Source organism: Lonchura striata, chromosome 1A (genome assembly GCF_050655825.1).
Source record: "Lonchura striata isolate lonStrDom1 chromosome 1A, ASM5065582v1, whole genome shotgun sequence".
NCBI classification, from domain to species: Eukaryota; Metazoa; Chordata; class Aves; order Passeriformes; family Estrildidae; genus Lonchura; species Lonchura striata.
Window position 1 is genome coordinate 51,056,105 of NC_140741.1, and position 12,470 is coordinate 51,068,574.

The 12,470-nt window shown below is 36.9% G+C and overlaps 1 protein-coding gene across 14 annotated transcripts in view; it reads left to right on the forward strand.

Annotated features, from left to right (window-relative positions):
* Positions 1 to 12,470, forward strand: part of NAV3 (neuron navigator 3) — a 518,378-nt gene that overhangs the window by 353,706 nt on the left and 152,202 nt on the right. For all 14 annotated transcript variants that reach the window (XM_085568751.1, XM_077783527.2, XM_085568750.1 and 11 more), the window contains 2 exons: positions 471 to 543; positions 4,180 to 4,357. In XM_085568751.1, coding sequence (XP_085424877.1) covers positions 471 to 543; positions 4,180 to 4,357 — 251 coding nt within the window. The remainder of the gene's footprint in view (positions 1 to 470; positions 544 to 4,179; positions 4,358 to 12,470) is intronic.

The following is a 12,470-nucleotide window of genomic DNA, read 5'->3' on the forward strand; positions in this document are numbered from 1 at the left end:
TTTCACAGAATCCTACGTCGTCCCAAGCAAGTACCTTTACTTACACTGTTGGAGGTTTTTGCTTACATTTTTTAGTAAATTCAGCTGCTCACATCTCCAGACATATGTTCAGTGTCCAGCTCTCTATGAGTGCTTTCACTGCTGCTTGTCTGTAGCATACAAAATCCCAGTTTTATGTTAACTAGGTGGGTTGCTGAGTTGCAAGCATGCCGTTCTGGATTGGGCATTTGTGAATTGTTTTTAAGCACCAAAGTGGACAATGAAAGCTTTATCTTGATTGCCCAATTAGCAGTAATCATTCTTGCTAAACTTTGATAAAAAGCTGTAGTATGCAATGAATGTAAAGTATTCATTCCTGAGTAGTTTTTTTGGGGTTTTTTTTTTTTTGGTTGATTTTTTCCCCCTCTCCCAAGACTTCTGTGTTTTGTAAAATAGTCTTATCCTGTTTGTTATTTCTATTCATGTTGCAGATTGAGAATGTTGATGTCTGCCTTAGCTTTCTGGCAGCCAGAGGCGTAAATGTCCAAGGTCTTTCTGCAGAAGGTAAGAGAAACAAATAATCAGAAAAAATAACAAGATTTTCTCCTGAAAGCTGAATTTCTTAACACAAATCACTTGCTCCTAAATACCAAGCTCCAGCTGTCTTGAACAGCATGCAAATATACATTAGTGATAACAAGTGAGAGAATTTCTTTTAATTTTCCCTTGAAATTGAACCAAAAAATGCAATGTTTATGAAGTTTGAGACAATGTTTTAAAACAATATTTTTTCAATGGTATTAATCTTTTCATGTTACCTCCACAATATTGGATAGGCACAGAACTTCCCGAGCATACTTTTTTTAAAACTTGTTCATATATTTGATTCAAAACAGCAAACAAGAACATAAGAATCTTGCCCAGTGAAATAAACCAGGGAAGACTATTTGTTTCAGCAAATTTATTATTAGTAGTAATGCTGTCCAGATGAGTCTGAAAATTATAGTATTCCTTTGATGTCTCCTATTAAGTTAAAGAGGGAATGGTTTTGCTGCTTCAGTTATTTTGCTGTATTAGTCACCTTAAATGATTGCCTAATGTAGTTGCAACTAAATTAATAAATAAAAAACATTAAAAATACCAGTTGTCTTAATTATTATGTAATATTGCCTTGTTCATGTAAGAGGCAAGTTATTTAATGAAATGTATATGTCTTTGTCCTGTAGCAGTTCAGCAAGGTGCTGCTCACCTTTGATCTCTATGGCACCTGAAGGTAACAGGTCCAGAGATGCAACCCTCTATTTTTATTTTGCTTGTAGCACAACCAAAAGCTGGAAGGGTTTTTTTTTCCCAGAGGTGATAATTTCAGTTGAATTCTAGAAGATTCATGGAGAAAAAATTTGGAAAGCTAACCACTATTTGATTTTTAAATTAATTCAGAATTACTATCTTTTACCATCTGAGCCTATCTAGGATTTTAAACATGCAACACATACATTATATTTACTATCTATTCACCTTGATTGTCAAACTGTGAAAAGCTCCCCTAGCAGTTTAAAAGAACCTTTGTGTGTACTTGTAGATATCTTGTTGCAAGAGAATACTGAAAGTTTGCATGCACTCATTCACCTCAAAGCTATTCAGAACCAGAATTTCTAGAGCAGCCTATTTTTACTTTCATGCTTTCATATAAAGTATTAATTAAATGTGTGAGTAGCATGGATTTATTTTATGAGGATACTCATCATTCTTTAGTACCTTGACATAGTGCATGGTATATTTTCTATACTTTATGAAACAAGAATCTGTCTGCATTCTGAAATGCCTTTATTTCTACTTTTGTTTTGCTTTGGGAAATAATTTTAATATATTTAACTTAATATATTAAATTCATATACTACTAAAAGCAATACTACTACATAGGACTAAATGCAAAGACTATGATTTAAAATGCTCTTTATTCTTCAAAACCAAATTTTAACATTTTGTGCTGAAGTAAGATTAAAATTAATTCTGCTGTTACACATTTGGTCATGAATCTGGAGTAAATCCACTACTATCTTCATAGTGATATTCTTCAAAATACTGCAGAGGTGTAATTTCCTTAAATATAACATTTTTACTGTGTATAATCCTGAATATTACAGTTCTTTAGGGGGAGAAAAAATTGAGTTCCTTGTAATAAGCTTTGGTAAATGTGTCTTGTTACTACTGGGTCATTTATTATTGACCTGAGAGGTTGTGGAAAAATAAACCATCAGCTTAAGAAGTTTTGAAGATTTCACAACCAGATTATGACCTCATTTTGACAATTGAACAAAGAGGTCTAGAAAAAAAGTAATTTTCAAATCTTGACTGCCAACTCTCTGCTTGAGAGCCTAGTTGATAAATAATTATCCAGTTGCTACAAAGAAAAATAATCCTCTCATTCTCCAAGTATATGTTTAGTACACATTAGAAGTTTCTTGATTTTTTGCTTGTGAGAAATCTTCTAACTTTATTAAAAGTAAGAAAGAAAAAGTTACTGATAATATCATTCCCTAAAAATAGTAAAAATATATTAGCACAAAAAGAGCAAAATTTTAAAACTGAAAAATGTTGAGTGAGATTTGACGAAGGATTCTTCTTCTGAGCATTAATGGATGCAAAATGATAAGAATAAATGAACTGGTGTCATGTACTGACAGTCTTCTCAAATCAGAGCCACTTAAAATGGATAGCTATATGGGGGTTTGGGGGTGTTTTTAGGATAATTTTAAATATAAATTTTCTGTATTTCTTGGCAATGATCTTCCTTGAAACCAACATGACTGCAAAAGTCATATTGCCTAAAAAGTTTACGTGTTCTGGGAGAGTTCTACATGTCTCTCGTGGTCTCATTGCTAATCAAAGATCCTACAGCATCTTCACAGGGAAGATGAATTAAATATGGCTGCTTAGAACAAATTTACATTTTTAGAAGTATAGTCCAGTGTCTAGGATTAGGTTTGCTTTTGAAGAACAGGTTGTGAACATAAAAGCTCCAGTTTTTGCTGCCTTAGTATATGTATTAATCCTATTGAAAGAAAATTAATATTGTTTAAGAGACATGAAAATGATAGTAATTTTGTATAAACTCAACTTGAAAATCTGCCTTGGAAAGCTTTGCAGCACACACAACTCAGTGTTTTGATTTGCAGGGAAGGCAGAAAGGTTGGGGCACTACATGTCAGGTTGCAAGTTAAAGGTCTAATAAAAACCTTTCACAAGGTGGTCAGTGCCAAAGAAAATTAATGAGGTTATGAACATAGCTACATGCTGCAGATAATTTCATTAAAATCTTCTGAGGTTTCATTTTTGACACTGAGATCTTTTATCAGCAAAGAATAACAACATCCCTGTAAAATCTTCATCTCAGGCTAGTCAAAAGCTAAAAAAGAATTGGGAGTCATAGGGATGCTATCAAGATTCACCAGAATTGTATTCAGGTAGCTGCTTGGCCTTGTCAAAGCTGTAGTTTTTGTCTTAATTATCAGTAAGAGCAGTATAAAATAGAAAGCTGTAGAATCATGTCATTTGAAGGTTCAAAGGTGTAATCATGAGCATTACAGTCACCTTTTTTAACCTTCCATTTATTTTCTTCTCTCATGTTTCCTGCAAACATCTATATGAATGGGTATGTTCTCACTGACAAGAACCATTACCATACAGTCTTTTTGATTTTTTCAGAAGTATTGATTTATTACCGATGTGCACAGAATTTGCTCCAAAAGCAGAAAGAGCAATTTAAAGTCATGAGGTTTGACAGAATGTATATTTAATACAAGAAAGATTTCAGATTTTTCTGAAAGATCTTTTCCTTAATGAGAATATTTGTACTTTGTTGGCACAGGAGTATTCATTTCAGATTATGTGCTTTATTTAAGGTTGGATATACTCTTGTTTATGACCATGCAAATGACTCATCATGAAGGCATTGTAGAGATAGGTTTTTATTGCTACACTGACATGTAAGATAGTATATTTTTTAAAATAATTTTTAAAAAATATACTATCAGTGACTCCTAAAATGTCTCTGATATTATAGGGAAATTAAGAGATATAACATAAACATGTATAGCTATAGGTACGTACAGGCATATTTTAATATGACTTTTACAAAACTGAAGTCTAAAAACAAAGTGTTTTCACTTCCTTTTCTCTTTATTGTTTTTTTAACAGAAATAAGGAATGGAAATTTGAAAGCCATTTTAGGGCTGTTTTTCAGTTTGTCTCGGTACAAACAGCAGCAACATCATCAGCAACAGTACTACCAGTCTTTGGTGGAGCTACAACAGCAAGTCACTTCGACTCCAGCTGAAATCAGCCAGTCCAAAATACATCAAGATATGCAGTCAAGGTAGGTTAAAGAGTTATTTTTCTCAGGTGTAAAAGATTTTTATTTTTCTGTTTGAAAAAGAAAAAATATGTATAAAAAATAAGCCATTTGATTTTTTTTTTTTAGCTATTTACACTGTGGTTTCAATGTATTTTTTATAGTAAGCCCGCATTTCTTGAGAGTAGAGTTAGAGTAAGAGCAGAGAACAATACCAATTAGTTTTAGTTCCAATTTCAGTTAATTGGAACTAAAAATTAGGGCATTCTTTTACTTTATTATTAATTTTTCTGCCCATTGCACAATAAAAGGCTACTAGCGCACCATGTGGTTAGTATACTGGTTATTTTAATGTTTTCTTCACATACCCAGTTCCACATATAAATGAAAAATTTCCAATTATTAACAAAACAGATGGGGAAAAGGCAAAATTAATACTTTCATTTATTATAAACACATTTTATCCCTACATTCTGTTTTTTGAAGGCCTAATTCTGTTTGAATGTTTTTTACAAGGGAGAAGAAATAGCTTAAATCTAGTTGGTTCTTTTAAGGGGGCAGTTTTTATTTAGTTTTAAGAACTAAATGAACAATGGTTGCTGTAATTCAGCAATCATTGGAACCCAATAATTGCTGAATTACATTGCTTTCAGACTGCATCTGAAAACATATTTTCAGAAGGTAGTTGCTTGAAGGCCAGTATAGAAGAATGAGTTTGAAACACAAATATCTGTTTAAATGGAAAGAGTATTAACAATGGATATTTTATTGGTGAAGTTTAAAAAAAAGACAACTGTATATCTTCATGAAGAGTTTTGTCGAGTTTTGTTGTTACTTTGTTGGGTTTAGTACTTGTTCCACTTTTTATATCCTTGTTTAAAACGTTTTTTGGGATTTTTTGAACAACTGCATGTCAAGAACGTGGTAAGTCAATGATCTAGATTGGATTAAAAGTATCAGACTAATATATTGAGATTCTGGTTCTTAAGTCCATTGATATATAAATTACACTTTCATGTATATAATAAACATATTTCTTCTTCAATGGACTAACACTTCAGCCTGATAGAAATCTGTATCTTGGAACTAGAAATGTTTTAAAAATACATTTTGGAGGAAAGTGTTGCTAATAGAATTTTAATTACCCCATTTGGTGCAGAAATAAGATACATATGTTTGGCTGGGGTATTATGAAGTGAAATGCTTTTATTTCCTCTGCTGCTGAAAATTAATGTCTTTGAAGGTTTTCCCTGTGAAGTATACTTTTAACATGTAACCTAGGAAATTATGGTGGAGTCCTCGAAAAGTCTGAGCATTCTCAACATTTTCCAAATCTGAATTTCTCCTTTATGGAGCATATTTAATACTGCATGAGAGACAGTAATATCTTGTTATTCAGGAATTAAGTGTTCACAGCTTTAATCAGGGGAATTAACAGCTTAGCCAGCTTCCTATAAATACCTTTAGTTACTGTTTTTTTGTTTTTTAGTGAAGAACTGAAACATTTCCTGATTTTGTAATTTATCCATGGTGAATTTTTAATTAAAAAAAAAAAATATATGGTGTTCCTTTATACATCATGACTATTGCAAGAGTTTTTCCAGAAAAGCCTGGATAAAGCAGGTTTTTTACTGTTTGGATGATGATGATTCCACATGGTAGTCAAAGACATGGTGAATCTTTTATTAAGCTTTCCATTATGATTCCCTGAGACCTCATGATCCTTCTGCACTTTTTTATCCCCTTCTATTTTGCTGTGTTAAAACGTGCTTCATTAATAAAACGGGCAATTATTCCATGTCCCAGATCCTCCACATTTATGCTTTTGTAGAGTGACATCTAAGGCTGATGTAAAAAATTTCAACTTCCATCAGTGTACTTTAAACTTTCCACCTTAATCTAGGAGTTTAAAACAATTTATTCTTTGATTAAATTTCTGTTCATAGCTAGGTTTCAGAGGTAAAATATTTCTGTGTAAACAATTACCAGACCAAGATTGATGCCATCTCTCTTATTTCTTATCTGCAAACTGAAAGCAAGATTTTTTCCTGTTTGATTTCACATACAGAGAAGTTTGATGCTTGTTACTATAAAGCCTGTATTACCTGAGAGATTATGGTTTCTTCTATCCATATATTTTTCATTTAAGTCTTTAAGGATAAAGAAAGGTGCCTATTAAAAACTTTCTCCTATGTGAAAAGTTTCTATCTTATACTAAAAATATAAATACATCTAGTATTATGAGCTGCTGGCAAAACAAGGAGCCCTGGAACTTAGAAACAAACAGAAATACAATTTTTTTTCAACACTAATTTTCTTTTTCTTCATTTTTTTAAGTAATATAAAGAAATTACAGAATCACAGAATCACAGAATAATGAGGTTGGAAGAGAATTCTAAGGTCAAGTCCAATCTATGTAATAACACCACAACTAGACTATAGCAGCAAGTGACAAGTCCAGTCTTTTTTTAAACATATCCAGAGATGGTGATTCCACCACCTCCCTAGGAAGATAATTCCAGTATTTTATTATTCTTTTGGTGAAATTTTTTTTCCTAATATCCAACCTATACCTTCCCTTATCTTGAGACTGTGTCCCCTTGTTCTGCCAGTTGCTGCCTGGTGGAAGAGACCAATCCCCACCTGTCTACAACCTCCCTTCAGGAAGTTGTAGAGAGCAATAAGATTTCCTCTAAGCCTCCTCTCCTCCAGGCTAAACAACCCCAGCTCCTTCAAATGTTCCTCACAGGGCTTGTGTTCCAAGCCCCTCACCAGCCTCGTTGCCCTCCTCTGGACGCACTCAAGCATCTCAATGTCCTTCCTGAACTGAGGGGCCCAGAACTGGACACAGTACTCAAGGTGAGGTCTCACCAGCGCCGAGTATAGGGAAAGAATGACCTCCCTGCTCCTGCTGGTCACACAATTCCTAATGCAGGCCAGGGTGCCATTTGCCTTCTTGGCCACCAAGGCACACTGCTGGCTCATATCCAACTGGCTGTCAACCAGCACCCCCAGGTCCCTTTCTGTCTGGACACTGTCCAGCCATACTGTCCCCAGCCTGTAACGCTGTAGGGGATTTTTTTGTGGCCAAAATGCAGAACTCAGCACCTAGACTTATTAAACTTCATGCTGTTGGACTCTGCCCATCCATCCAACCAATCTAAGTCTCTCTGCAGAGCCGTCCTACCTTCCAACAGATCAACACAAGCTCCCAGCCTAGTATCGTCTGCAAATTTACTAATGAAGGATTCAATGCCCTCATCCATGACTTCTATAAAAATATTAAATAGAACTGGTCCCAGCACAGACCCCTGAGGGACACCACTGGTGGCTGGCCCCAGCTGGATGCAGCACCATTCACCAGCACTCTCTGGGCCCGGCCATCCAGCCAGTTCCTAACCCAGCAAGGAGTGCTCCTGTCCAGCCATGGGCTGCCAGCTTCTCCAGGAGTGTGCTGTGGGAGACAGTGTCAAAACCCTGCTGAAGTCTAAATAGACAACATCCACAGCCTTTCCTGCATCTACCAGACGAGTCACCTGGTCATAGAAGGAGACCAGGCTGGTCAGATATGACCTACCCTTTGTAAACCCATGCTGACTGGGTCCGATACCCTGGCCGTCTTGTAGGTGCTGTGTGAGATAGCACTCAGTATGAGCTGTTCTATTATCTTACCTGGTACTGAAGTCAGGCTAACTGGCCTGTAATTACCAGGATCCTCCTTCCTACCTTTTTTGTAAATGGGTGTCACATTGGCCAGTTTCCAATCGTCTGGAACCTCACCAGTGAGCCAGGACTCTTGATAAATGATGGAGAGCAGCTTCACAAGCTTATCTGGCAGCTCCCTCATCACCCTAGGGTGGATACCATCTGGTCCCATGGATTTATAAATATCCAAGTGCCCCAGGAGTTCTCTGACTGCCTCTTCTTGGATAACAAGAGGACCATTCTGTTCCCTGGCACCACCTATCAACCCCTGAGGACAGTTGTCTTGAAGACAAAAGACTGAGGCAAAGAAGGCATTAAGCATTTCTGCCTTCTCCTCACCTTTAGTTACTAGATTGCCTGCCTCATTCAATAAGGAACCAAGGTTGGTTATACCCTTCCTTTTACAATTAATATATTTGTAAAAACGTTTTTTATTATTTTTTACAGAAGTTGCCAAGTTAAGTTCAAACTGAGCTTTGGCCTCCCTAATTTTTTTCCTACATGCCCTAGCAGCTCCCTTAAATGCTTCCTCAGAAATCAGTACCTTCTTAAAGAGATGATATTTTTTTTTTTATTTTGAAGTTTCTTCAAAACCTCATTTCTCATCCAGACTGGATGTTTACCTCTTTGACTCATCTTTCAGCACACAGGGACAGTCTGTTCTTGTGCCCTCAAGATCTCTGCTTTGAAGCACACCCATCTCTCCTGGACTCCTTTGTTTTCAAGGGCTCTTTCCCAAGGAACTCTCTGAATAAGTCTTCTAAATAGGCCAAAGTCTGCCCTCTGGAAGTCCAGTGTAGAGATCTTATTGATATTCCTCCTTATTTCACCAATTATCAAGAATTCTAATAATTTCATGATCACTCTGCCCCAAGCAGCCTCCAACCTCCGCATCACCCACCAGTCCATCTCTATTTGTGAACAACAAGTCTAACATAGTCCCTCCCCTGGTGGGCTTTCCCACCAGTTGTGACAAAAAATTATCCTCCACACACTCTAAAAACTTTCTAGATTGCTGTTTTTCTGCTGTATTAAGTTCCCAGCAGATGTCTGGTAAGTTGAAGTCACCAACAAGAACAAGGGCTGATGATCCTGAAAAATTGTTTAGTTGCTTATAGAATAAGTTGTCCACCTCTTCATCCTGCTTGGGTGGACAATAACAGACTCCCAGTAGTATGTCAGCCTTGTTGGCCTTCCCCTTAATTTTTACCATAGGGACTCAACTTCATCATCATTAGTTTCAATACCTATGACATCCAAAGCCTCCCTAATATAAAGAGCCACCCCTCCACCTCTTCTCCCTTTCCTGTCTCTTCTGAAGAGCTTGTAGCCATCCAGTGCAGTGCTCCAACTATGTGAGTCATCCCACCACATTTCTGTGATGGTGACTGCATCACAGCTCTGCTGCTGCGCCATGGCCTCCAGCTCCTCCTGTTTGTTACCCATGCTGTGTGCACTGGTATACATGCACCTCAGCTGGGCTACTGATTTGTCCCCTAACACAGTCTTACCATCCTTGGGCCTGCTTCCAGACAGTCCAGCTGCATCCCCTTCCCCCTTCAGGCCTAGTTTAAAACCCTCTCAATAAGGTCTGCCGTTTCATGAGCTAAAAACCTCCTACCCTTAACAGAGAGAGGTATCCCATCCGATTCCAGTAGAGCAGGTGCCATAAAGGTTGCTCCATGATCAAAGAATCCAAAATTTTGCTGATGACACCAACCCTTGAGCCATTTGTTAATGATGTGAGTTCTCCTATTCCTCCCATAATTTTTCTCTGCCACCAAAGGGACTGAACAAAACACTACCTGTACACCTGTCCTATCAACCACTTGACTCAGTGCCCTAAACTCCCTTTTAATTGCCTTGACACTCCTCTTATCAATTTCATCACTGCCAGCCTGGAGTATCAGCAGTGGGTAATAATCAGAGGACTGAATCAGCCTGGGAAGTCCTTCAGTGATGTTTTGCACCTGGGCCCCAGGGAGGCAGCAGGCCTCTCTGTGGGATGGGTCTGGTCAACATACGGTGCCCTCAGTCCCCCTCAGAAGGGAATCACCCACTACAATTACCCTTCTTTTTTTCTTGACGTTAGAGGTGGTAATCCATTTTTTAGACGAGTTATAATTGAGAGGCTCACTGGGCAGATAATTTTCTTCTAAATTATCTGTCTGGTTCTCTAGATCCAGGGTCTCATACTTATTCTGAAGTGGCACCTGGCTAGGGGATGGGGGGCAGGAGTGTTTTTGTTATTACCACCCCGAGCACGGACCCATTTCCACTCCCCTTCATCTACCAGGTGCCCCTCTATTGCCTGAGAGTGAGACTCTGAATCCTGGTGGGCCTCCCTTAAAGATGTAAGGGCTGAACTCCACCAGTCTATTTATCTTTCACTATCCCTGATACTCCTTAGTCTTTCAACTTCCTCCCTAAGCTCGGCCACCAGCAAGAGGAGGTCGTTCACTTGTTCACACCGTAGGCAGACCTTCTCCACAACACCCCCTAATACCACTGATAAGCTCAAACACTCTGGGCAGGAATGGGTCTGCACAAACACATCCTTTTTGGAGGGCTCTATTTGTTCACATACACTTGTACCAACCACAGATTTCGACCGGGTTAAAACCATAGCTTAGGATAAAGCCCAAGATCAAGCAAACAATGGAAACACCTTACCAAACTTGCAAGAACCTGTGGCCCTGCCTGCTTGCCCTGCCTGCGTGAACTGCTACGCAAACTGCTGTGACCCTCTTTGCCCGCTCCTGTTCGCCGCGCTCTGAGTCGCCGCGCTCCCCAGAGGCCTTTTATAACGAATCACTCAGGAACAAAGAAGCTCCACCTCCTGCTCCTGAGTGGCTCACAACACAATTAGTATGAAATATTTCCCTTCCTAAGAAAAATGACATGTGAAAACACGTTTTCCAACAAATAGATAAGTGTATAAATGTACACTGATGTGCCTTCTCTGTGGTGGACTTAACCAACACTTCTTTTCATAGCAGCCATTTAATTCAATTATTTTTCCCAATAAAATAAATAACTTGAAAAATTATTTAAAAATATTTACCAAATACCTTTCTAGCTTAATTATCCTAATAAGTAAATAAAAGCTTATTTTTAAAAAAGAAGCCAAAATATGAATTTAAAAATAAAAGATTACTTTGGTCAGATTCATCTTGCCTCTTGCCCACTTTTTGCTGTCTGAAAGGTGGACAGGTAGCTTACATGATACCTCAAACTGATTTCAATGATTTCTTTAATGTCAGATGTGTCTCAGCAATAATTACAAAAGCAACCAACATAACTTAGCTGGGGCAAGCTCATAATTTAGAAGGTCCTGAGGAACTCACATGACTGCTCTATGGGACACTCAAAATCTTTAGATATTTTTGGCAAAAAGTAGTTTCATACAGAAACTGAAACCTACACGTTTCATTGTACAGGGAATTTTGGAAAGTGATAAAATCTGAAGTGTTTATTAACATACATTCTTCACACTGTCCATATGACATTAATTCAATAGATAATCTAACTGCTGTCAATCAAAAATTGAATAATTTTATTTTTTTTCTGAAGTGTTGTTGATAAAACAAGCTGTTTTATCCTTTCATAGTAAATGTTAATCTTTATGGCTATTTATTATTACACATTTATTGTGCAGGTATGTCTTTTTTATTACCATGTTGAAGTTCTGAATATAATTTTAAATTTCTAACATTTGTACCATAACTGTGGAAGGGTTTGGTATGCAGAAGCCTTAAGGCAGAAAATCCCTTACGTTGTATATTTTGGAAAAAATACTTGGCAAATGCACGTAACAGAGAATAGTTTCCATTAAATTTATTATCTAAAAATAGTTCTTTCAGATTTTTGAAAGGAAGAAGAAAAATTATCTTATTATGGCAGAAGCCAGATAATGAATGTAGCTGCTAACACATGAATGGGAAGTTCATCTTTTTTTTCAAGGATATTGTGAAAATCATCTTCTTATGCTATGGGTGTTTTATTTTACTGGAAGACTCACACATATTTACTTTGCTGTACACCTGAGAAATAAAAATGTCTTTTTGATGCACTATGTACATTTAAGTGCATTTGATATCCATATGCTTGTATATGTGCATACATGTAAGCAAAAGCAAAATATATACATTGAAAAAGCGGCGTGCTTTTTATAGACTTTATAATTTTTTTTAGATCTTCAGTAATCTGTCATATTTCATGTTGTACTTTAAATATTTGAAACTATGTCTTCGTTTATATTAATAGCTGAGGTTATTTTAGGTTAGAGTATTCTATGAGAAAAGTTACTGATTCATTGCTTCCAGCTAATGTATACTAAGCATATGGTGTAATTTCAACTTTATTTCCTAGGAGGTAAAAAGCTGTTGTATTTTCTTTATTAAACAAATATGAGAAGTTGATGCCCTTCACT